The following is a 24,699-nucleotide window of genomic DNA, read 5'->3' on the forward strand; positions in this document are numbered from 1 at the left end:
CGCCGGTAAAATTGTAATTGTCGCACTGTCTCTTTAATTCTAAAATGGTTCCAGTAACAAAGAACGTCACGTGACACTAACAAGGGCGCTTCTGTCTGTTCTAGTTTGTTTACATAACGATTTGTCCTTGTGTATCTTATGAACGACGAGGACTGACGGAGAAAGTCTAAACATCGCGAAATGTACCATTTATTGGTAAAGCATGTCTGTAAAACATGCCATCAGCAGTGGGGTGGAGTTAGGACGGTCGGTTTTCCAGCTAGGTCTCCTCAAACATGCTGGCCGACTTGCAGCAAAGTTCCAAGGTGAGCGTCTTCGTAAGCCAAACGGCCTGCACCGTTCAGCCTCAACTTTCCTGCCAGTTCGGTACCGATATTTCCGCATGTCGTTGATGGGTATTGCTGCGTAGCAGCAGTCTGGTGGTTTCAGGAGGTTTGGGGTCAGCGGCTCGCCAAGAAACAAAGTGATACTTTTGGTCTCGGGGTGGGTTTGATCGAACCACAGCTCGAGGATGACAAAAGTAGTGCTGCGACATGCCAGGAAATCCAGGTAAACAACAACATGGATTTAGGCAGCAAGTAGCTGTAAACAATATATATATATATATATATATATATATATAAAATAGCTGTAGTTATTATAGCCTAGCTCAGTGGTAAGATCACTGAAATGGATCGAACACTGGAGTTAAGTCTTAACTAGGCAGGAAGTTGATTAACTAACAGATTGTAAAGGGCTAATGTGATGCTCAATTAGCCGTACAGGTTAGGTACTGTTTGGCGTAGCACAGAGAATTTTCGACCAACCTTAACTTGATCATACTTCCTCTATTCCCGACTTGGAAGACAACCAATGTCTAGTTGCAGGGGGTTCCTTTAAATTTAGAAAATGCCCACCAGTCTCAGTCATTGAGAGAAGATTTAAAATGGACAAGATTGTGGCGTACACGTTGTTGGATTACTTCATGGAGGAAAACATTGATTTAATTTAATAAAGAAGCATTTTCTAAATTCAAACAAACCCTGTGCAACTAGACATGGACGTTTAGAAGACATTGGTTGTCTTCCAAGTCTGGAATTGAGGAAGTATCAACAAGTTAATAAGGTTGGCCGCCAAAAAGTGCCTATCTAATAACGCCTATCAGACAGCTGGTACAAAGTAATGGTCTGACTAGGCAATATTTTTAATAGTTACAAGTTGATGTAGAAGTTCTATCTACAATTTGTGAACTATCAAAAGGAAGTATGACATTTAGTACAATTAAATGTAATTGCAAAGCCAAATTCAGTCATGAACTAGGTCTAATAAATGTCACCTCTTCTCTTAAGGCTGTGTTTAGCAAGAAGAAGTTCCCCAGTTTCCTCAAGTCTTTTGCCTCAGGATACAAGCTGGAGGACTACGTTATTGGGAAGCAGATAGGAAAAGGCTCCAACACTGCAGTGTATGAGGCTGCAGATCCATTCGCTGTGCCCAGGGACAGGGAGAGTGACCAGTGTTCCCTGGTGGAGCTGAAGGACCAGCCCAGTGGAGATGAAGGAGAGGTGGCCACTGGGTCTCTGAGGAGCCCCTCATGCTCCCTGGGCATCTACCCTCTAGCTGTCAAGATGATGTGGAACTTTGGGGTGGGTGTCTGTCGAGACTTAATCCTCTGTTCTTTCCCCTGAAGTGTGCACTTGTTCACTTTCTTTCAGGGATTTTTTTATTTATATTTTTGTTCACCTTTATTTAACCAGGTAAGCCAGTTGAGAACAAGTTCTCATTTACAACTGCGACCTGGCCAAGATAAAGCAAAGCAGTGCGATTAAAAACAACAACACAGAGTTACATATCGGGTAAACAAAACATAAAGTCAAAAATACAACAGAAAATATATATACAGTGTGTGCGAATGTACTAAATTATGGAGGTAAGGCAATAAATAGGCCATAGTGCAAAATAGTTACAATTTCGTATTAACACTGGAATGATAGATGTGCAAAAGATGATGTGCAAATAGAGATACTGGGGTGCAAATTACCAAAATAATAACAATATGGGGATGAGGTAGTTGGATGGGCTAATTGCAGATGGGCTGTGTACAGGTGCAGTGATCGGTAAGCTGCTCTGACAACTGACGCCTAAAGTTAATGAGGGAGATATGAGTCTCCAGCTTCAGAGATTTTTGCAGTTCGTTCCAGTCATTGGCAGCAGAGAACTGGAAGGAATGGCAGCCAAAGGAGGTGTTGGCTTTGGGGATGACCAGTGAGATATACCTGCTGGAGCGCAGACTACGGGTGGGTGTTGCTATGGTGACCAGTGAGCTAAGATAAGACGGGGATTTGCCTAGCAGTGATTTATAGATGACCTGGAGCCAGTGGGTTTGGCAACGAATATGTAGTGAGGGCCAGCTAACAAGAGCGTACAGGTCACAATGGTGGGTAGTATATGGGGCTTTGGTGACAAAACGGATTGTACTGCGATAGACTACATCCAATTTGCTGAGTAGAGTGTTGGAGGCTATTTTGTAAATGATCGGTAGGATAGTCCGTTTTACGAGGGCATGTTTGGCAGCATGAGTGAAGGAGGCTTTGTTGCGAAATAGGAAGCCGATTCTAGATGTAACTTTTGATTGGAGATGCTTAATGTGAGTCTGGAAGGAGAGTTTATTGTCTAACCAGACACCTAGGTATTTGTAGTTGTCCACATACTCTAGGTCAGACCCGCCGAGAGTAGTGATTCTAGTCGGTTGAAGAGCATACATTTAGTTTTACTAGTGTTTAAGAGCAGTTGGAGGCTACGGAAGGAGTGTTGTATGGCGTTGAAGCTCGTTTGGAGGTTTGTTAACACCGTGTCCAATGAAGGGCCAGATGTATACAAAATGGTGTCGTCCGCATAGAGGTGGATCCGAGGGTCACCAGCAGCAAGAGCAACATCATTGATATACACAGAGAATAGAGTCGGCCCGAGAATTTAACCCTGTGGCACCCCCATAGAGACTGCCAGAGGTCCAGACAACAGGCCCTCCGATTTGACACATTGAACTCTATCTGAGAAGTAGTTGGTGAACCAGGCGAGGCAGTCATTGGAGAAACCAAGGCTATTTAGTCTGCCAATAAGAATGCAGTGGTTGACAGAGTCGAAAGCCTTGGCCAGGTCGATGAAGACGGCTGCGCAGTACTGTCTTTTATCGATCGCGGTTATAATATCGTTTAGGACCTTGTGCGTGGCTGAGGTGCACCCATGACCAGCTCGGACACCGGATTGCATAGCGGAGAAGGTACGGTGGGATTCGAAATGGTCAGTGATCTGTTTGTTAACTTGGCTTTCAAATACTTTCGAAAGGCAGGGCAGGATGGATATAGGTCTGTAACAGTTTGGATCTAGAGTGTCACCCCCTTTGAGGAGGGGGATGACCGCGGCAGCTTTCCAATCTCTGGGGATCTCAGACGTTACGAAAGACAGTTTGAACAGGCTAGTAATAGGGGTTGCGACAATTTCGGCGGCTAATTTTAGAAAGGGTCCAGATTGTCTAGCCCAGCTGATTTTTAGGGGTCCAGATTTTTCAGCTCTTTCAGAACATCAGCTGTCTGAATTTGTATGAAGGAGAAGCGGGGGGCATGGGCAAGTTGCAGCGGAGGGTGCAGAGCTGGTGGCCGGGGTAGTGGTAGCCAGGTGCAAAGCATGGCCAGCCGTGGCAAAATGCTTGTTGAAATTCTTGATTATTGTAGATTTATCGGTGGTGACAGTGTTTCCTAGCCTCAGTGCAGTGGGCAGTTGGGAGGAGGTGCTCTTATTCTCCATGGACTTTACGGTGTCCCAAAACGTTTTGGAGTTAGTGCTACAGGATGCAAATTTCTGTTTGAAAAAGCTAGCCTTTGCTTTTCTAACTGATTGTGTATATTGGTTCCTGACTTCTCTGAAAAGTTGCATATCGTGGGGGCTGTTCGATGCTAATGCAGTACGCCACAGGATGTTTTTGTGCTGGTCAAGGGCAGTCAAGTCTGAGGAGAACCAGGGGCTATATCTGTTCTTAGTTCTGAATTTTTTGAATGGGGCTTGCTTATTTAAGATTGAGAGGAAAGCACTTTTAAAGAACAACCAGGCATCCTCTACTGACGGAATGAGGTCAATATCCATCCAGGATACCCGGGCCAGGTCAATTAGAAAGGCCTGCTCGCTAAAGTGTTTTAGGGAGCGTTTGACAGTGATGAGGGGTGGTCGTTTGACCGCGGACCCATTACGGATGCAGGCAATAAGGCAGTGATCGCTGAGATCCTGGTTGAAGACAGCGGAGGTGTATTTAGAGGGTACATTTGTCAGGATGATATCTATGAGGGTGCCCATGTTGACAGATTTTGGGTTGTACCTGGTAGGTTCGTTGATAATTTGTGTGAGATTGAGGGCATCTAGTTTAGATTGTAGGTTGGCCCGGGGTGTTAAGCATATCCCAGTTTAGGTCACCAAGCAGTACGAACTCTGAGGATAGATGGGGGGCTATCAGTTCACATATGGTGTCCAGGGCACAACTCGGGGCTGAGGGGGGTCTGTAGCAAGCGTCAACAGTGAGAGACTTATTTCTGGAAAGGTGGATTTTTAGAAGTAGAAGCTCAAACTGTTTGGGCACAGACCTGGATAGTATGATAGAGCTCTGCAGGCTATCTCTACAGTAGATTGCAACCCCACCCCCTTTGGCAGTTCTATCAAGATGGAAAATGTTGTAGTTGGGGATGGAAGTTTCAGAATTTTTGGTGGCCTTCCTAAGCCAGGATTCAGACACTGCTAGAACATCAGGGTTGGCGGAGTGTGCTAACGCAGTGAATAACTCAAACTTAGGGAGGAGGCTTCGGATGTTAACGTGCAAGAAACCAAGGCTTTTACGGTTACAGAAGTCAACAAATGATAACGCCTGGGGAGTAGGAGTGATACTGGGGGCTACAGGGCCTGGGTTAACCTCTACATCACCAGAGGAACAGAGGAGGAGTAGAATAAGGATACGGCTAATAGCTTTAAGAACTGGTCTTCTAGTGTGTTCCAATGGCACATTGTGATTGCTAATCCAAGTTTATCATTTTAAAAGGCTTATTGATCATTAGAAAACCCTTTTGCAATTATGTTAGCACAGCTGAAAACTGTTGTGCTGATTAAAGAAGCAATAAAACTGGCCTTCTTGAGAAAGGTTGAGTATCTGGAACATCAGCAATTGTGGGTTCGATTACAGGCTCAAAATGGCCAGAAACAAATAACTTTCTTCTGAAACTCGTCAGTCTATTCTTGTTCTGAGAAATGAAGGCTATTCCATGTGAGAAATTGCCAAGAAACTGAAGATCTCGTACAACGCTGTGTACTACTCCCTTCACAGAACAGCGCAAATTGGCTCTAACCAGAATAGAAAGAGGAGTGGGAGGCCCCGGTGCACAACTGAGCAAGAGGACAAATACATTAGTGTCTAGTTTGAGAAACAGGCGCCTCAAGGTCCTCAACTGGCAGCTTCATTAAATAGTACCCTCAAAACACCAGTCTCAATGTCAACAGTGACGAGGCGACTCCAGGATGCTTACCTTCTAGGCAGCGTTGCAAAGAAAAAGCCATATCTCAGACTGCCCATCTTAATCTTTTATTTTTATTGGCCAGTTTGAGATATGGCTTTTTCTTTGCAACTCTGCCTAGAAGGTCAGCATCGCGGAGTCGCCTCTTCACTGTTGACATTGAGACTGGTGTTTTGTGGGTACTATTGAATGAAGCTGCCAATGGAACACAGGACTGATGGTTGCTGATAATGGGCCTCTGTACGCCTATGTAGATATTCCATAAAAAATCAGCCATTTCCAGCTACAATAGCCATTTACAACATTAACAATGTCTACACTGTATTTCTGATCAATTTGATGTTATTTTAATGGACCAAAAAAATGCTTTTCTTTCGAAAACAAGGACATTTCTAAGCGACCCCAAACTTTTGAACGGTAGTGTATATGTTTGCGACTGCTCGAATAAAAACATTGTGGTCGACCAACAGCCTGTCGACTAAATGGTGTCATCCCTACCTTCTATAAATCCCTTCTATCTCTCAATTTTTTAAGCAAACTTTGATTGTCCTACCAGGAGTTGCTGAATATCTTTTCATCCTTGCTCTCTCCAAAGGTGGCTACTGCAGTTCCAAGCGTGGGAGTGGTAATCAATTACAGCAAGGCAGATGCTAGGGCTGTTGATGCCATTTCCTATGAGATAGTTGGCCAGGCCAACCTGTTCTATGGAGCAGGGGGGCTGGAAAGCAGGAGTTTCCAGGAGAAGCAGCTCCCTGCCCTGCCTGCCAGTGTGTGTGCTGACATGCAGCTAGTGGTCAGGCTGCTCCTGTGTAGGAACCCCAATAAGGTAGGAGTCTAACTAGAATTTTCAAACCTTTACTTAATTGAAGGGTGTATTAAAGATGACTTCATAACGATTTCTCAGCCATTCAGTGTATTTGTTAGATAAACCAGATACATTTGTTTTCAGTATTCCGTTCAGTAAATGAGGGTTTGCTGCTTAGTATGCAAAGCCATTACATTATCAGAGGTATCAGAGATATGCCCTGAATGCTCATATTGTTGTTTCTCTGCAGCACCCCAGTGCCAGAGTGCCTGCCAACATGATGCATCTCAGCATCTTGGGAAGGCGGGCCTTGGCCAATCAGGACAGCACTGGTATGAAGACGTTAGCTGATTGGCTGCTGTGCCAGTCTGCCGTGGTGCTCCTGAGGGGCTGCGTGCCCAGTGGGAGCTCGGTTGAGGCAGAGCTACAGAGGTGCTTCCTGTCGAACGTGGACCTGGAAGACCTCCGATTGGCTATCCACTTCCTCATGTATGGACGAGAACAGGGCAGAGCCTGTTAAGTTTGACCTTGGTGAATGTAGTACGAAGGGTGGAAATGGAAGAGAAAGGTCACTCTGTGAAGTTGTGGGAACCCACCAATATAAAATCCTTGAATTCTCCTTAAAAAATTTAAATAAATGTCAAAATAGTTTCTCTCCATCTCCACCCATGTGTGTAGAGCTTTCAGGAAACAAATACAGTGCGCTCTAGAAGTATTGGGACGGTGACACATTTGTTGTTGTTTTGGCTCTGTACTCCAGCACTTTGGATTTAAAATGATACAATGACTATAAGGTTAAAGACTGTCAGCTTTAATTTGAGGGTATTTTCATGCATATCGGGTGAACAAATTCACTTGTGTATTCAAGTAGTAAAAAGTTAAGTATTTGGTCCCATATTCATAGCACGCAATAACTACATGAAGCTTGTGACTCTAAAAATGTGTTGGATGCATTTGCTGTTTGTGTTGGTTGTTTCCGATTATTTTGTCCCCAATAGAAATTAATGGTAAATAATGTATTGTGTCATTTTGGAGTCACTTTTATTGTAAATAAGAATATAATGTTTCTAAACACTTCTACAATAATGTGGATGCTACCATGATTACGGATAAATCTGAATGAATCGTGAATAATGATGAGTGAGAAAGTTAGACACAAATATCATCCCACCACCCCCCAAAGAAAATGCTAACCTCCCCTGTTATTGTAATGTTGAGAGATTAGCATTTTTTTTTGGGTGGGGGGGTTGATATTTGTGTGTCTAACTTTCTCACTCGTGTCAAACAAATTGTGCTTGTTACAACCAATGTTATATAAAAGTAGGACAATGCATGGTCCTTTACAGATTTGGCCGTCGTCAGATCAGAGCAGAGTCTGCCGTGTTGAGGGCCTACAACAGTTGCACCCGGACAGTCCCCTATGAGTCTCTGATGGTGACTGATATCGGGGATGTCAACGTGTATGACCTAAAGGACGAAAGCAGGAAGCCTACCGTACAATCCTGGTTACGGGCTTTATCCACCTTAACATGGATGAAGAGGAGCACCACTTTCTGCGCTATGCGATCTGAGATGTGATTTTGTACATTATAGCAAAGGCCTACTAACTGCAGTTCAGCAGTATTCAGTTTACCTTTCAGATGTTCCTCAAAACAACACCTGCTGCTTCTTTTTGTCACACATTTAGGCTAATGTCGAATGATTCATATTTGTCATGTTTATTAACCTTCCTGACAGTTATAGGACAAAGGTTACTGTTACAATGTTTTGACATGAAGCACTCAAGATCCATTTGTTGTAATGTTTAACTATATAGGCTACATTTAATTTTGTTTCTTTTTAAACAGGTGGTGATCACACCATACAGTGGGGAGAACAAGTATTTGATACACTGCCGATTTTGCAGGTTTTCCTACTTACAAAGCATGTAGAGGTCTGTAATTTTTATCATAGGTATACTTCAACTGTGAAAGATGAAATCTAAATCCAGAAAATCACATTGTATGATTTTTAAGTAATTCATTTGCATTTTATTGCATGACATAAGTATTTGATCACCTACCAACCAGAATCCTGCAGCGCATGCAAAGTCCCCCTGCTCAAGCCAGCGCATGTCCAGGCCCGTCTGAAGTTTGCCAATGACCATCTGGATGATCCAGAGGAGGAATGGGAGAAGGTCATGTGGTCTGATGAGACAAAAATAGAGCTTTTTGGTCTAAACTCCACTCGCCGTGTTTGGAGGAAGAAGAAGGATGAGTACAACCCCAAGAACACCATCCCAACCGTGAAGCATGGAGGTGTAAACATCATTCTTTGGGGATGCTTTTCTGCAAAGGGGACAGGACGACTGCACCGTATTGAGGGGAGGGATGGATGGGGCCATGTATCGCGAGATCTTGGCCAACAACCTCCTTCCCTCAGTAAGAGCATTGAAGATGGGTCGTGGCTGGGTCTTCCAGCATGACAACGACCCAAAACACACAGCCAGGGCAACTAAGGAGTGGCTCCGTAAGAAGCATCTCAAGGTCCTGGAGTGGCCTAGCCAGTCTCCAGACCTGAACCCAATAGAAAATCTTTGGAGGGAGCTGAAAGTCTGTATTGCCCAGCGACAGCCCCGAAACCTGAAGGATCTGGAGAAGGTCTGTATGGAGGAGTGGGCCAAAATCCCTGCTGCAGTTTGTGCAAACCTGGTCAAGACCTACAGGAAACGTATGATCTCTGTAATTGCAAACAAAGGTTTCTGTACCAAATATTAAGTTCTGCTTTTCTGATGTATCAAATACTTATGTCATGCAATAAAATGCAAATTAATTACTTAAAAATCAAACAATGTGATTTTCTGGATTTTTGTTTTAGATTCCGTCTCTCACAGTTGAAGTGTACCTATGATAAAAATTACAGACCTCTACATGCTTTGTAAGTAGGAAAACCTGCAAAATCGGCAGTGTATCAAATACTTGTTCTCCCCACTGTATGTGCTTCTGTAAACATGTCTTTGTCTTATGCAGCTGTGTAACCCAGTGGGTGTTTCAACTTGGTTTGAGCTTTACTAGTCGTCCATGAGTTTTACTCTGTTTATTTAGAATCTAACAGAACAAACAGTATTGATGAATGACTTGACCACATTATTATAATAAATCCATGTAAAAACAACAAATATTTTATATATTACAGTATGACGTTAATATATGTACAGATGACATGGTAGAAGGTAGAAAATGTACAGCATTTCCAAATCCAACTAAATTACTGTCATGACAACAATATTAGTTTAATGTTTGTAAATTAATTTGGGTTAAGCACAATTAAGTTTAGTTTTTTACTTTCTATTCGCTCTGCCCTTATCTATTTCAAAATAAATCCGATAATGTCGCATGAAATGTTGTCCATTCTCCAACATAGACTATATCATTGCTAAATGAAGCCACTGGCCAAGTTTTGTTGTAAAACTAAAAAAAGCTCTGAGGAAGGCCAAGAGGATGATACGTAAAGCCTAATAAAGAACAGTGATACTAGCAAGAGCAGTGTGTGGGTTTCTCTTTCACGTAAACTAGACTAATGCAAAAAGCTTGGTCATGTAACAAAATGCTAAAGTATAACGTTATATAGATGTTATTAAATAGCCTATTTCTACATGAATAAGAATGAACATGAAATATTAGCAGCCAAGGAGAAATGGAAGGCATTGTAGTTACAGTATATATTGCACAAGAATAAAACATATTATTTTGTGTGAGGTCAAAATGGTGAAGAAAATAGATCTAGTAGAGACATGCATCTCTATTCACAGTACTGACCAATCACCATTGGGACAGTGAAGCTAATATCAAAGCACAATCTGATAGATTAGATATTTGAATAATGATGGATGACGGTTATAAAAAGGCAGGATTCTACTTATGACCACAGTGATAAAGTTAGCTCATCTAGACGTTGTAACAGCAGCAGATATTAGAACTAAGTAGCTAACTAATAACAGCATGCAGAGGAAGGGATCCGAAAGGGAAAGCAATCTTGGAATTGTTCAACAGTTGTTGCTTTGAGATCCACCATAGTCTTTACCCTCCCTCTTTTACTGATCCTACTTTTAAAGTACTTCCGTAACAAATAAATATTTCAAGTGCAAAAAAGGCAGCTCTAACTCCAGCAGAACATGATGGCAGATAAATGTAGTCCAGTTGTCGCAATGAGCCAAGCCAACCTCACTATTGAAAGTAATTTCTTTAAACCATGTCCCAGGGCAATCACTCAAAACATACAGTAGCCTCCTCCCCCTGAACACAGCCATAAGGATACCTCGGCATCTTGGCTTTTAGACACAGATAGCTTTGGTACGTGTCTTTGGTACGTGTCCATTTAGGCCTGTATCCTGACTTGGGATGTGTGCATGCAATGCCTCTCAAACTTCCAAGCATATCTTTTTTTTGATATTTTTCACATCAACGTATAGTATAGGTAATTGACACGATTTCTATTTGGGGCCTGTGATCTTGTCCAGGCCAGGCCAGGCAGGGATGTAGTACCGGGGCAGGGTTCCCTCCATAAGCCTCTCCATCCACAGCCCCAGGCGGTCCAGTTTGTGGTGGATCTGCAGTGTGGCGGTGGAGCGGGACCTGGGCGTAGACCTGCGTGGTGGGTGGTCATCCCTGGACCTAGACCTAGACCTCTTCCCTCCCCCAGTGGCGCCCCCAGGCCCTTCCTCCTCGGAGGACCCGCCTTCCTCCCCGGTGTAGACAGGCTTGAAGAGGCAGAGGTACTTCTTATGGCCATTGAGTGCCAGCACGTAGCCTGTGTAGTCTATTTTGTGGCAGGCGCCGTCATCCTCTTCGGTGTCTATCTGTATGGCATCCTGGGCAAACTCCAACAGTGTTCCCATCCATGCACTGTGCTTGTCCACGTTCAGGAAGGAAAAGTGCAGAGCCAGGCTCCTGTAGTGACAAGAGGAGAGGACATGATATGTTGGTAACACTTTAAACATGTATAAGCATTTATAATGAAAGTGAATATAAAACGGCAGTTGCGTTCACCATTCCACATATAAATATTCATGTTATAAGCACAAAACATACATCATTTAATGTATGTGTATTGCACCTCAAGCACCAGACCATGTGGGATCATATCCTGCCCTCACCCGGTGAAAGAGTAGACCTCTTTGGCGAACTTGCTGAGTAAGACGTTCTTGGTGGTGTCAGTGAGCACCAGTACCACGTTCATATGGCCTGGCCTCAGCTTCACCAGGTTACTGGTGTATGTGATGTCTGTCAGCTCCGTCACCTCCACAAAGTTCTTCTTCGGTGGGCGACTATAAAATGTAAATAAAAAGTAGAACCACTGAACCACTCATTTTTATTTATTGCGTTGACATCACTGAAAAGCAAAATGTAATCTGTAAAATATGTCAGATAGTTAAAACAAAACATTTTAGTCACAGCTTGAATATTTTCAATATAGCTTAAAATATAAAATGCTGTCTTGCCTTGAGGTGCTGCTGCTACCCGGTGACCCATTTTCTGCCTTGGCTCCTTCTTTTGCCTTGGGTTTGGATTTGCCATCTTCACTAGAGTCACTGAAATCCCACAAAGCAGAACGGTAAGCCTAAACAAACAGTTTCCCTCAAGGTAATGTGTTTGAGTAGCAGAATCACACTGTTCCTCCATCTTACCTGAAGGCCTGAACCACCACAGTGCCAAACAGGATGAATAAGGCAGAGAATATCAACGACAGAAGGGGCATCATCTCACGCCTGCAGAAACATATTTCAAACATTGATTATGTCCTTTTCTCCTTATGTTGTTCGCTCCCAAATACATACAGTGAGGGAAAAAAGTATTTGATCCCCTGCTGATTTTGTACGTTTGCCCACTGACAAAGACATGATCAGTCTATAATTTTAATGGTAGATTTATTTGAACAGTGAGAGACAGAATAACAACAAAAATATCCAGAAAAACGCATGTCAAAAATGTTATAAATTGATTTGCATTTTAATGAGGGAAATAAGTATTTGACCCCTCTGCAAAACATGACTTAGTACTTGGTGGCAAAACCCTTGTTGGCAATCACAGAGGTCAGACAAAACTTGTAGTTGGCCACCAGGTTTGCACACATCTCAGGGGGGATTTTGTCCCACTCCTCTTTGCAGATCTTCTCCAAGTCATTAAGGTTTCGAGGCTGACGTTTGGCAACTCGAACCTTCAGCTCCCTCCACAGATTTTCTATGGGATTAAGGTCTGGAGACTGGCTAGGCTACTCCAGGACCTTAATGTGCTTCTTCTTGAGCCACTCCTTTGTTGCCTTGGCTGTGTGTTTTGGATCATTGTCATGCTGGAATACCCATCCACGACCCATTTTCAATGCCCTGGCTAAGGGAAGGAGGTTCTCACCCAAGATTTGACGGTACATGGCCCCGTCCATCGTCCCTTTGATGCGCTGAAGTTGTCCTGTCCCCTTAGCAGAAAAACACCCCCAAAGCATAATGTTTCCACCTCCATGTTTGACGGTGGGGATGGTGTTCTTGGGGTCATAGGCAGCATTCCTCCTCCTCCAAACACGGCGAGTTGAGTTGATGCCAAAGAGCTCGATTTTGGTCTCATCTGACCACAACACTTTCACCCAGTTCTCCTCTGAATCATTCAGATGTTCATTGGCAAACTTCAGACGGGCCTGTATATGTGCTTTCTTGAGCAAGGGGACCTTGCGGGCGCTGCAGGATTTCAGTCCTTCACGGCGTAGTGTGTTACCAATTGTTTTCTTGGTGACTATGGTCCCAGCTGCCTTGAGATCATTGACAAGATCCTCCCGTGTAGTTCTGGGCTGATTCCTCACCATTCTCATGATCATTGCAACTCCATGAGGTGAGATCTTGCATGGAGCCCCAGGCCGAGGGAGATTGATAGTTATTTTGGGTTTCTTCCATTTGCGAATAATCGCACCAACTGTTGTCACCTTCTCACCAAGCTGCTTGGCGATGGTCTTGTAGCTCATTCCAGCCCTGTGTAGGTCTACAATCTTGTCCCTGACATCCTTGGAGAGCTCTTTGGTCTTGGCCATGGTGGAGAGTTTGGAATCTGATTGATTGATTGCTTCTGTGTACAGGTGTCTTTTATACAGGTAACAAACTGAGATTAGGAGCACTCCTTTTAAGAGTGTGCTCCTAATCTCAGCTCGTTACCTGCATAAAAGACACCTGGGAGCCAGAAATCTTTCTGATTGAGAGGGGGTCAAATACTTATTTCCCTCATTAAAATGCAAATCAATTTATTACATTTTTGACATGCGTTTTTCTGGATTTTTTTGTTGTTATTCTGTCTCTCACTGTTCAAATAAACCTACCATTAAAATTATAGACTGATCGTTTCTTTGTCAGTGGGCAAACGTACAAAATCAGCAGGGGATCAAATACTTTTTTCCCTCACTGTACCTACAATTTTGAATAAAAGACAACTTACCAATTATTATGAAGAATATCATCAAGAATTTCAGAAAGGTAATCATAAGCTGTATAGATCCATCGAATAAGAAACATCTGGAATTTAAAAAATATATATACATTTACTGCATATAATTATCCTGAATTATCCACCATAGAAATGAAAAACCTTGCAGATTTGGAATGCTACAAAATAACATTTGAACAAATACCTTATCTCTGGACACAGTACTAATTACTACATCATTACCCTTGCTCTGCCGAGACTTAAGTAGGCCAGCCCTTCTAATGAGGATAATACTGTGGAACTCAATTTACAGAGGCAAACTCGTTGTTGAGCTCCGGCAGCATGGCGTCGTAGTTGAGGATGGATGGGTCTTTCTGCAGCCTCTCCAGCTCATCCAACAGACGTTGTTTATCCTCATCAGTACCGTTCCAACCACCCGCCACCTCCATGTACAGGACCTTCCCTGCTGCGTTACGACGCTCCAAGATGAACACCTGCGGAGCAAGCACACGCATGCAGACACACACATTCACATGAGCTTATAGTGTTGGGGAAAGGTGTTCTAACCTTGTGATACATTATAATAGAGAGAGAGGATGTGTGTCTGTAGCTCATTATATAGACACTTCTACCATAAGCACTCTAAAACTGAATTGCAGTCCATATGGCTCTTAAGATGCATCCAAAGAGATCACATTAACAAAGTTAATATTTAATATGGCACTCTACAGTCTCCACTACAGCTCTATTAGCATAAATGTACCTGTGGTGGTGGAGGTGGTGGTGTGCTGTCCTTAGTCTTCAGAAGAATATCACACAGTGATTGTTGCAGTCTTTGGTAGACGTAGGCAAACCTCACCACCTCCTTAGTGTTGGTGGAGGCAAATGAGAGAAAGGCCTGGTTTCCTATGGTATAGGACTCCTCATCACCAGTGATCAATAGAACACAGTACCTAAAATACAGACGTTTGGGAACAATGATGCAAAAGTGCAATCGTAAACTGGCTGTTCATAAATGGTATGTTTAAAAATAGACATAGACTTGAGCCAAAAAGGAAATGAAAAGCATAAGCTTACTTCCTGCGTCGGTGGAACTGCTTCACAGGACAAAGTTCATCAAACAGTTTCTGGTTCACCAGTCGAGGGACGAGGAGAAACTTGTTGTTCGTTATAAATTCATCAATTATTTGTTTTTTCATCCCTTTAGCCTAGAGGAGAACAACGACACATAGGTATCAATGACATGAAATGCCATGTATCTAATCAGCTTAATTAACAACAAAAACAGCATCTCTAAATATAATCAATAATATGTCAGTAATTCAGATACCTCAGATACTACTCAGGTATTCAAATGCTATTTAATTATTCAATCAAACTGTCTGGTGGAAATGTAAGAGGATACACAGTAGTCAAGTCTAGTAAACCGTCTAGTACCTACCTGTATAATGTCTGCAGGCTTGTCTGTACTCTCCTTAAAGACCAGTATGGTGGGGGCGTAGGTGTTGATGTTGAACTGCTTCAGTAGGTTTGCAGTCTCTGACAGGCCCTGGTCCACATATCCAAACTGAACATAATCCTTATAGGCGAAAGCAGTCAGCTAAGAAAGATTTTATAAAAACAGTAACCAAGTATTAGAAAACTGTTGTCGATGGCCTATGTTCCAGAAGGAAGTAAATAATAGTTAGTAAGACCAGCGCTTTCAGTGGTAGTTAAAACTGACGCCAGACTGACTAATCTAGACAATGGCTTACCTTGTACAAGAGTGGAACTACAGGCACTTGGTCAAACAGAAGCACGTGCGGCTTGTTCTGCTCATGCCAGCTGTTCAGGAATTGAAGGTCGTTCCTGTCTGTAACCTGAAACACCGTTTTTTTTTGTAAACATAATTGCTGAGATGCCAACAATGGTGAGTCAGAAAACAAATCTGCCAAAACATGTTATTTTACCTTCTCAACCAGTCTCTGAGGGAGCAGGTCCTCCACAAACTGCCTCAGGTGCTCCTTCACCACAGAGTAGTGGAAGAAGGTCACTTTCCCATTGATAACCCCCAGTATGGACGGGGTGCGGTGAGCACCGAGATGATTGGCCAGACGTCTCTCATAGCCAACATCCACCACACCAATCCCCACACCTAAGACATAACACACCAGTTATACACATAATCAGCCAAACCAAGACTCAGTATGGTTATTTTACCTACTTTAGTTGAATGCACTGATTGTATGTCGCTCGGGATAAGAGTGTCTGCTAAATTACTAGAATGTAATGTAAATGTAATACACTTTCATGTCATGTGGAAGGTGAAGTCGTTAAGTCATTTTAATTTGTGTAATGCATTTCATAATTTCCTACCCAAGGCTTCCAGCTCCAACACAACCTCTTTCCAGACCGGCTCAATGTGGATACAACTGAAACACCAGTCGGAAGTGATCTTGATCAGGTACGGTCTCTTATAGCTGTCAGGCACCACGTCATTCACGTACTGGTTGAAGTGCAGAGCGTACTTGCTGTCGGCAAACTCCCGGTTGCCCTTGTTGTTGAATGGGAAGTGGAAGAAGGACTCATCGAAGTAGAAGTGGTCGTGGCGGTGACCGTAGTGACCATGACCATACGGCTGGGTGTCATCAGTCTGGCCATACCGGTCATAGTTGGTTCTCTTCTCCTCGTTGAATAATATCTTAAAGAGTTTGGGTAGAAAGCAGATGAATATGGTTACCAGAGGGTGGAGCATTTCCTTCTGAATAATGCAATTACAGTAGACTGCTGCGGTTTTAATGTTGGCAAATATTGGATACTCTCTTACCTCATAAGATTTTGTAATCTTGATGAACATATCTTCAGCGCCTTCATTTTTGTTTTTATCAGGATGCCTTACAGAAATAAAGGACCATGCATCACTGGCCATGTATTTTTGTAAACAGAGTCAATCGTCTTAATGCTAAATATATCCACTGAGTCCTGACACCCAGAAGAGAAAGAGTCAGTTAAAGATGTTCTTACCATTCCCTAACTAGGCGCTTGTACACTTTCTTGATTTCAGCTTGACTTGCACTTTTGGTCACTCCAAGAATCTTGTATGGGTCTACTTCATTGGCTGTCTCCATTGAGCCACCCAGAAGAAGCAGACAGACAACCACTATACCAGGAAATGTCATAAACATCCTTGTTCTTCTTGCCATGTTTTCTGTCTGGAAAGCACCAACAAAGAGAGTCTGAGTGAACATAAATGCCTGATGGGATGTGTAGCAAAGGTTAGGTAAATGAATCTGTATTGGTAAAAGGAAGATTAGAATGCCAAAGAAAGGGCAACCCTTGAAATATACACAGACCCAACTAACCATCTAAACACAGCATTTAGCAGGCAATGGCATTATAATTGCCACATGTGAAGATGCAAAACAGAACACATGCCTTACACTGCCATTAACTTGAATTCACCACCTTGCTATGCAATCAATTTATAATAGAGGCTAGCTTGTTGAAAAACATGCACGCACCTCAAGAATCTGGTTGGATCAACTGTTCTTCTGTCACATTTATCTAAAATGTCTCTGTCACTGCTTATCGGCGAAAGAAAAGCATGGTAAAGGTGTCATTTGAAGCTTCATCTCTCTAACGTTATCTCTCCTCCGTAAACGAGAACCTGCTGGGACTGCATCCAGTGTGAAGGAGGGACCCTGATACACCGAAAAGCATTGTGGGAGTTGGAGTTTATTACAATTCACCAATCACGAAGATGTGTGATGTAAACAAGGAAGTCGGCAGTGAAATAGAAGGGGAGAATTAAGTCTGTGAGGAGATCACACGGAGCTGGTAAAAATATATTTATCACGACTGTTTGTCATTATATTCTGTCTATTATTTGTATTCTCACTTACGACAACTGTATACAGTTAAATGTTTAAGATTATATATAAATATAAGTATATGTATACATATGCTGTATTTTGAAACTCAGGACTTCCGTGTAACATTACTTTAGCCCTGGTCGATGTCGTTTCATGATGTAGTTAGCTAGCTAGCCTGTTTGCAAATGGTACAGAACGTTTAAATTTACTTTTCATTGAGAAATAACTGCTAAACATTTGCTCAAAGTATGTGTTGGACCCATTCATGTGTCCATAATCATATAATTAGAATTCATTGTATTTCTATGTCCATAATACCACATTTAGATGGTTATGGCTAGGCAGGTACTAGTCCAATAATGGACTAAAGGAGCCTAACGTTATTCGCTAGTCCAAGGACCTTGTTCAGTTTAGTGGCGAATTGGCTCTGACAACCAAAACAGCCAGATACTACTATCTAAACTTGAATCGATTCTCAATTGCGCTACAGTTCTAGAAACATAAATCCCTCTACTTTCATATCACATCACAATACAAAATAATTTCACAAATGCTAAATATACACTTACTAGTACACTCACACTGTTTAAACCGGTTTTAACACAGCTGCAGCAGACAGTATTTTTCAGTGACAACATAGTGGTGTCTGTCTTCCATTTACACACAGGTGTTTGGAGACTCAGATAGCTATTGGCACAGGTATGCCTCTGTCTTCCGTCTGTTTTCCATAAACAAGCGCTGTAACATGGAAATATGGCCATGTGGGAACACTAACCCTATAAAGGTGTGTAGTAATTTAACCTTTTTATTTTTTGGAAATTATTTCTTGCTTATATGAAAGATGCATTCCTTATGTTTCCAAAACCATCCTGCAAGCGATGCGTTTTAACGTTCAGAATGAGCGTTGGGGCTCTTAACAGAACTACCCCGGCTAGAAGATACTATCGTCAATAGGCGCTAAAGGTAGTTAGCGACTATGAATGTGTTAGGCGGGTACATTTTCACTGTTTTTCGCGTGCCAGCCAGTTTGAATCCCGGGTCTGCCGGAGAATAAATAGGTGAGAAGTGAGTTTGCACCCGCGTATTGAAATCCTAGATCCCATCTCCTGCCGTTGTGCCCTTAAGCAAGGCACCTAACCCCCACAACTGCTCCATGGGCTCCACAGTGTGGCTACCCTCTGCTCTAAACTCTCCAACCTGTGTATGTATGTCTTTCGGAAGGGTTGGGATAACGCAGAAGTCGAATTTCCTTTTAACGTTGTGTACAATTGGACAATAAAGTGATTTTCGTCTTCTCTGCCTGTTTGCTGTTTGTATTGCTTGTTGATATTTTGTAGTACTGGGATTGTCTTTGTAACAACCATGTAAATACATTTTAGGAACACTTATGGAAGTGGAACTGATTTGGTCATTTCTCTTCTCTGCCACATAATCATTGCAGAGCTCGTGTTCCATGCTTCATATAAGCCTACGGAATGGAGGAAAGACACAAAAGGATTCTCCAACGCAATAGGGTCAATCTCGTGAGAGGCCTGGACCCATCAGAAATGTATGATGGACTTCTGTCAAAAGGAATCTTTACTCAAGACATGATCGACGAGATAAAGGTAGGGTGTGATGGTATTCTGCTTTGACTATTATTGTCTGTCTTGCAAGAATCCCGATTCATGATAGACATCATCATGATTAGGCTATCCTCATTCCCATGCTTTTGCACACAGCAAAGTCTGGTGTGTGAGACTATGAACAGGCTACCTGAATTCTAAGCATGCATCATATGCTACTTTCAGTTCTCACAAGCCCATGCGTTGTTCCTCTATTTCAGAGCTCAGGAACCAGACGAGACCAAGCCAGACAGTTGGTTCGAGACCTGGAGACCCGTGGGAGTCAGGCGTTCCCAGCTTTAATAGAGTGCCTTCGTGAGAAAGGGCTGCATAGTTTGGCAGATCTCCTGTTGGCGGGGGAACCACAGAGCCAGCCTCTACCTCTGCCTGTCCATGTCCGGCCAGTCGTTAGGCCTTTGCCAGTTTGTAAGTATGCCTATGTGGTTAAATATAATGTATCACTCATTGCAATGTCGGTCCATACTACTGAAATGTTCATATTTGCTTTGGATTTTGCTCTATTTTGACAGACTCTCATATGGACACTGACAAGCCTGTACAAGTGGTAACCCCTGTCTATCCAACTCAATCAGTTAGGGTTTTGCCAATTACCCCTGTCTGTCCAAGTCAATCAGTTAGACCTTTGCCTACGCCTACCACTCTCAGTCCATGTAAGTGAATACAACAATTTTCTGTAAGTACTTTGACATATGTCTCTGAATATTCAAGTATAAAAGTGGTGATGTTTATTACAGCCCCTGAAAGGGAGTTTGGAAAACACAGGGCAACAGGAAGAGTTAGACGTGACAGTATTCAGGTAAGTTATCTTGCCTTTTGGCTCTATATACTATAGGCTAAATATAGCATCCGTTCCCCATTGTGGTTATCGACAGTACTCTCCAAAGGAGTTGGTGTATCTCAGTTCTGTTGAATTTAACTTCACAAATTATGCTATATAAATCCACATACTGTATCTTGCCTCGTCAAGATTGCAACAAGTCCAGATTTGAGTCTAACCAGTTCCCTAATTTTATAGTTTGGATATAATGTGGAATCAATGCATTCTTTGCTTTTATGCTCTCTCAGAGTTATAAGATGGATGCCAGCCCCTGTGGACACTGCCTGATCATAAACAATGTTGATTTTGAGCCTCAGTCAGAGCTGAATAACCGCACAGGGTCCAACATAGACTGCGACAAACTGGAGAGAAGATTTAAATCCCTCAACTTTATTGTCCTTGTCAAGACAAACCTGAAACAGAAGGTGAGGACTTCCTCAGCTACTCTCTTTTATATCTATTCATGTTTAACTTAGATACTGGCCAAATGATCTAATGCTTACATTAATCACTATATTTCAGCAAATAAGGCAGGAGCTATCAGCTTTGTCCAAGAAGGATCATTCACAATATGACTGCTGTGTAGTGATCATGTTATCACATGGGACGGAGGTAAGAGACTCCTTCTATCCTTTTACAAATGCATAGAAAGAGTAGAAAGGTTTGTCTTTCAGGAGATGAATAATGTTATTGCATTTCATTGCATATTTTCAGGTAAGTCACAATCGCTTCCCTGGTGCAGTGCATGGAGTGGACGGGCCCAATGTCCCAGTTCAGCGCATCACAAACTACCTCAATGGTCAGAACTGCCCTTCCCTACAGGGCAAGCCCAAGCTCTTCTTCATCCAGGCCTGTGGTGGAGGTAAGACAACTTAACTGCAGGAGTTGCTTATGCTTAGTTATTAGTTAGTACTGCTTATGCAGCACTGTAACAACAAGGTTATGAATGTGTTGTAATACTAGTCTGTACACTGGGTTACATCGCCAACAGTGGAGGAAATATTTTGGGGAAACCAGTCTCGCTCCTCGCTCTGCCGGTCACCACACCGGATTCTCATTCGAGAAACCTAGAACGGCTGGAGTCCAGGCTAGGATACTAATATGTAGATGGGATGTTACTATGTCCATTAACTATGTCCATTATGTTCATTATCTATATCTCCAAAAAATATAATACATTTGATATAACTTGTATAATGTTCTATGCGATGTGGTATGGCAGGTGAGAGAGACACAGGCTTTGAGGTGACTCCTGACGAGGATGGGCCTTGTATTGGAGGAACAGATGACCAGACGGATGCCATGCCCATATCCTCCAGCAGTGACTCTCTGAGCACTCCGTCTGATGAGCCAGACGCTAGGGCCACACTGCCCACACCTAGCGACATACTGGTGTCCTACTCCACCTTCCCAGGTGTGTGTGGGGGAGGGAGTGTGTGTATGTGCACGTGTGTGTGTGTGTGTTGCTCTCAAATACAATACTTCTTTGTGGTGATCAATCCCAGAAAGTGTCATTAGCATGTCTGTCGCCCTGATAGCTGTTTGTCTGTGTGACAGGTTACGTCTCCTGGAGAGATACAAAAGCTGGCTCCTGGTATGTAGAAACACTGGATAACATCTTAGAAGACAATGCTGCCACTGATGACCTGGTCACCATGTTAATGATGGTGAGTTTGTTGTTGTTTTAATATCGTAAAAAAATTGACAATATATTTAAAATATATATGTATTTATTTTGAACGGCAGTAAGGATTTTCTCTTATGAAGCTATCAATGTGTTTTTGTGTGTTCAGGTAAACCATGACGTTTCACAGAACTCAGCCAAAGGCCTCTACAAACAAATGCCTGGTTCCTTTAACTTTCTCCGCAAACTTCTCTACTTTCAAGTCCAGAGACCAATCCAGGCATGACAGCACAGTTTCACTCTCAGTCTCTTCGTGTGCCATACATTTTTATTTTATTTTTTTCCTCTATCAATGTTTATTTGGATATCGAACAGGAAGACCAAGATTGTAATTGTATGTTGTTTGTTCTTTTAAAATGTTCTTTCTTTTCTTGTTTTTACACTCAAAATGTTTGCGCTTACCAGATTGCAAAATCTTTGTGACAATCAAAAACATTGTAATCAGTGAAAACCAATGGTTTGCCTTGAGGAAGCTCTCTGCAAAATATTAATCAGGACTGCACCCTCTATAACCACTGATTATTATTTGATTGTGCTGGTCATCTATGAACCTTTGAACAACGATTTGGCCTTAATGGCCATGTACTCTTATAATCTCCACCCGGCACAGCCAGAAGAGGACTGGCCACACCTCAGAGCCTGGTTCCTCTCTAGGTTTCTTCCTAGGTTCCTGCCTTTCTAGGTAGTTTTTCCTAGCCACCATGCTTCTACATCTGCATTTCTTGCTGTTTGGGGTTTTAGGCTGGGTTTCTGTATAAGAACTTTCTGCTGATTTGACGACCTTTACTTTTAGCCAGAAAATCTATTGTTTATAATATGTTATTTTCATCTTGAGAGAATTAGTTTTAGGTGAATGGGTATTAATGTACTGTATATGAATGATCTGATGTCCAAATGTAATTGTGTAATGCTATGTTCTGGTCGTATTTCTACACAGTTTTAATTTTTTTATTTAAAGGTTACCGTTGCATTCACTCAATTGAATGAGATACTGTAGAGTTGACTGACTCACTATGTCTGTACCCTAATATCTGTAGCCATAGTCAATTGCCATTTTTACCTCAGTTGTCCTTTGCCCGAATCTAATGATGCAAACGCTAGAACCTATCATTGGAGTATCTTGGCTGAAAGCCATGCATATTTGGCTGCACTAGTGGAGAGAGCTTCTTGGGGAAGAATTCGCATCTAGAAATAAAGATAGTACTGCTAATGTGTCTATTACATTTGAATACTTCACACAGTAGAAGTTGAAGAATATAATGGTAATTGTCCAATAGATGGAGTCTGTGAGTCAAATATTGAGGATTTGGCCTGTGTACAGTATCTATGATGCCAAACAGTGTTTACAAATAATCCTTTGTGTTTCTTGAATCCAAGAGAATAATAATAATATATTTATTTTATATAGCGCTTTTCAATACATATAAATGTATTTAGAAAACAAACAGAAATACCTTATTTTCAGAAGTATTCAGACCCTTTGCTATTAGACTCGAAAATGAGCTCGGGTGCATCCTGTTTCCATTGATCATCCTTGAGATGTTTCTACAACTTGATTGGAGTCCACCTGTGGTAAATTCAATTGATTGGACATGATTTGGAAAGGCACACACCTGTCTATATAAGGTCCCACAGTTGACAGTGCATGTCAGAGCAAAAACCAAGCCATGAGGTTGAAGGAATTGTCCGTAGAGCTCCGAGACAGGATTGTGTCGAGGCACAGATCTGGGGAAAGGTACCAAAAAATGTCTGCAGCATTGAAGGTCTTTAAGAACACAGTGGCCTCCATCATTCTTAAATAGAATAAGTTTTGAACCACCAAGACTCTTCCTAAGAGCTGACCGCCCGGCCAAACTGAGCAATCGGGGGAGAAGGGCCTTGGTCAGGGAGGTGACCAAGAACCCGATGGTCAATCTGACAGAGCTCCAGAGTTCTTCTGTGGAGATGGGAGAACCTTCCTGAAGGACAACCATCTCTGCAGCACACCACCAATCAGGCCTTTATGGTAGAGCGGCCAGACGGAAGCCACTCCTCACAAAAGGCACATGACAGCCCTCTTGGAGGTTGCCAAAAGGCACCTAAAGGACTGTCAGACCATGAGAAACAAGATTATCTGGTCTGATGAAACCAAGATTGAACTCTTTGGCCTGAATGTCAAGTGTCACGTCTGGAGGAAACCTGGCACCATCCCTACGGTGAAGCATGGTGGTGGCAGCATCATGCTGTGGGGATGATTTTCAGCGGCAGGGACTGGGAGACTAATCAGGATGAGGGAAAGATGAACGGAGCAAAGTACAGAGAGATCCTTGATGAAAACCTGCTCCAGAGTGCTCAGGACCTCAGACTGGGGCGAAGGTTCACCTTCCAACAGGACAATGACCCTAAGCACACAGCCAAGACAATGCAGGAGTGGCTTTGGGACAAGTCTCTGAATGTCCTTGAGTGGCCCAGCCGGAGCCCGGACTTGAACCCGATTGAACATCTCTGGAGAGACCTGAAAATAGCTGTGCAGCGACGCTCCCCATCCAACCTGACAGAGCATGAGAGGATCTGCAGAGAAGAATGGGAGAAACTCCCCAAATACAGGTGTGCCAAGCTTGTAGCGTCATACCCAAGAAGACTCGAGGCCGTAATCGGTGCCAAAGGTGCTTCAACAAAGTACTGAGTAAAGGGTCTGAATACTTATATAAATGTGATATTTCCGTTTTTAATTTTTTATACATTTGCAAACATTTCTAAAAACCTGTTTTTGCTTTGGCATTATGGGTTATTGTGTGTAGTTTGATGAGGGGAAAAAAACGATTTAATACATTTTAGAATAAGGCTGTAAAGTAACAAAATGTGGAAAAAGTCAAGGGGTCTGAATACTTTCCGAATGCACTGTAGATAGTAGGCCTACAGCCAGGAGAAATGTCAGTCAGACCACAGGAGCTCTTCATCAGGCACTTTGACA

At 42.6% G+C, this 24,699-nt stretch overlaps 2 protein-coding genes and 1 pseudogene across 2 annotated transcripts; 2 read left to right on the top strand and 1 right to left on the bottom strand.

Moving 5' to 3' along the window:
* Positions 1-16: 16 nt before the first annotated feature.
* On the top strand, positions 17-7,392 carry LOC121545752 (annotated as a pseudogene).
* A 1,998-nt stretch (positions 7,393-9,390) lies between these two features.
* LOC121545750 (dnaJ homolog subfamily C member 16-like) lies at positions 9,391-17,428 on the bottom strand. Its single transcript, XM_041856547.2, has 15 exons — positions 17,270-17,428; positions 16,773-16,960; positions 16,576-16,642; positions 16,125-16,449; positions 15,719-15,903; positions 15,524-15,628; positions 15,211-15,369; positions 14,847-14,977; positions 14,533-14,722; positions 14,081-14,263; positions 13,782-13,858; positions 11,996-12,076; positions 11,810-11,899; positions 11,465-11,635; positions 9,391-11,258 (listed from the first exon to the last, which is right to left on the bottom strand). The coding sequence occupies exons 2-15, from the start codon at positions 16,949-16,951 to the stop codon at positions 10,802-10,804; spliced, it is 2,400 nt and encodes a 799-aa protein (XP_041712481.2). The 5' UTR covers positions 16,952-16,960; positions 17,270-17,428; the 3' UTR covers positions 9,391-10,801.
* Positions 17,429-17,531: 103 nt separating this feature from the next.
* On the top strand, positions 17,532-22,320 carry LOC121546727 (caspase-9). The gene is made up of 11 exons (XM_041857964.2): positions 17,532-17,585; positions 19,062-19,227; positions 19,446-19,650; positions 19,755-19,895; positions 19,980-20,041; positions 20,311-20,487; positions 20,585-20,674; positions 20,777-20,924; positions 21,285-21,476; positions 21,620-21,729; positions 21,856-22,320. Exons 2-11 carry the CDS (start codon positions 19,096-19,098, stop codon positions 21,970-21,972), a joined length of 1,374 nt encoding a protein of 457 aa, XP_041713898.2. The 5' UTR covers positions 17,532-17,585; positions 19,062-19,095; the 3' UTR covers positions 21,973-22,320.
* Positions 22,321-24,699: the final 2,379 nt, after the last annotated feature.

This window comes from Coregonus clupeaformis, chromosome 30, assembly GCF_020615455.1.
Source record: "Coregonus clupeaformis isolate EN_2021a chromosome 30, ASM2061545v1, whole genome shotgun sequence".
NCBI lineage: Eukaryota > Metazoa > Chordata > Actinopteri > Salmoniformes > Salmonidae > Coregonus > Coregonus clupeaformis.

What these genes read in the sequence shown, in the direction of transcription:
- LOC121545750 (XM_041856547.2), bottom strand. Translation starts at nt 16,951, where the DNA reads ATGGCAAGAAGAACAAGGATGTTTATGACATTTCCTGGTATAGTGGTT. An exon ending in TAGTTCCACTCTTGTACAAG is followed by an intron (nt 15,370 to 15,523) that starts GTAAGCCATTGT and finishes AATCTTTCTTAG; the next exon opens with CTGACTGCTTTCGCCTATAA. An exon ending in CAGTTCCACCGACGCAGGAA is followed by an intron (nt 14,723 to 14,846) that starts GTAAGCTTATGC and finishes TCTGTATTTTAG; the next exon opens with GTACTGTGTTCTATTGATCA.
- LOC121546727 (XM_041857964.2), top strand. Translation starts at nt 19,096, where the DNA reads ATGGAGGAAAGACACAAAAGGATTCTCCAACGCAATAGGGTCAATCTC. An exon ending in ACATGATCGACGAGATAAAG is followed by an intron (nt 19,228 to 19,445) that starts GTAGGGTGTGAT and finishes CCTCTATTTCAG; the next exon opens with AGCTCAGGAACCAGACGAGA. An exon ending in GTCCTACTCCACCTTCCCAG is followed by an intron (nt 21,477 to 21,619) that starts GTGTGTGTGGGG and finishes TCTGTGTGACAG; the next exon opens with GTTACGTCTCCTGGAGAGAT.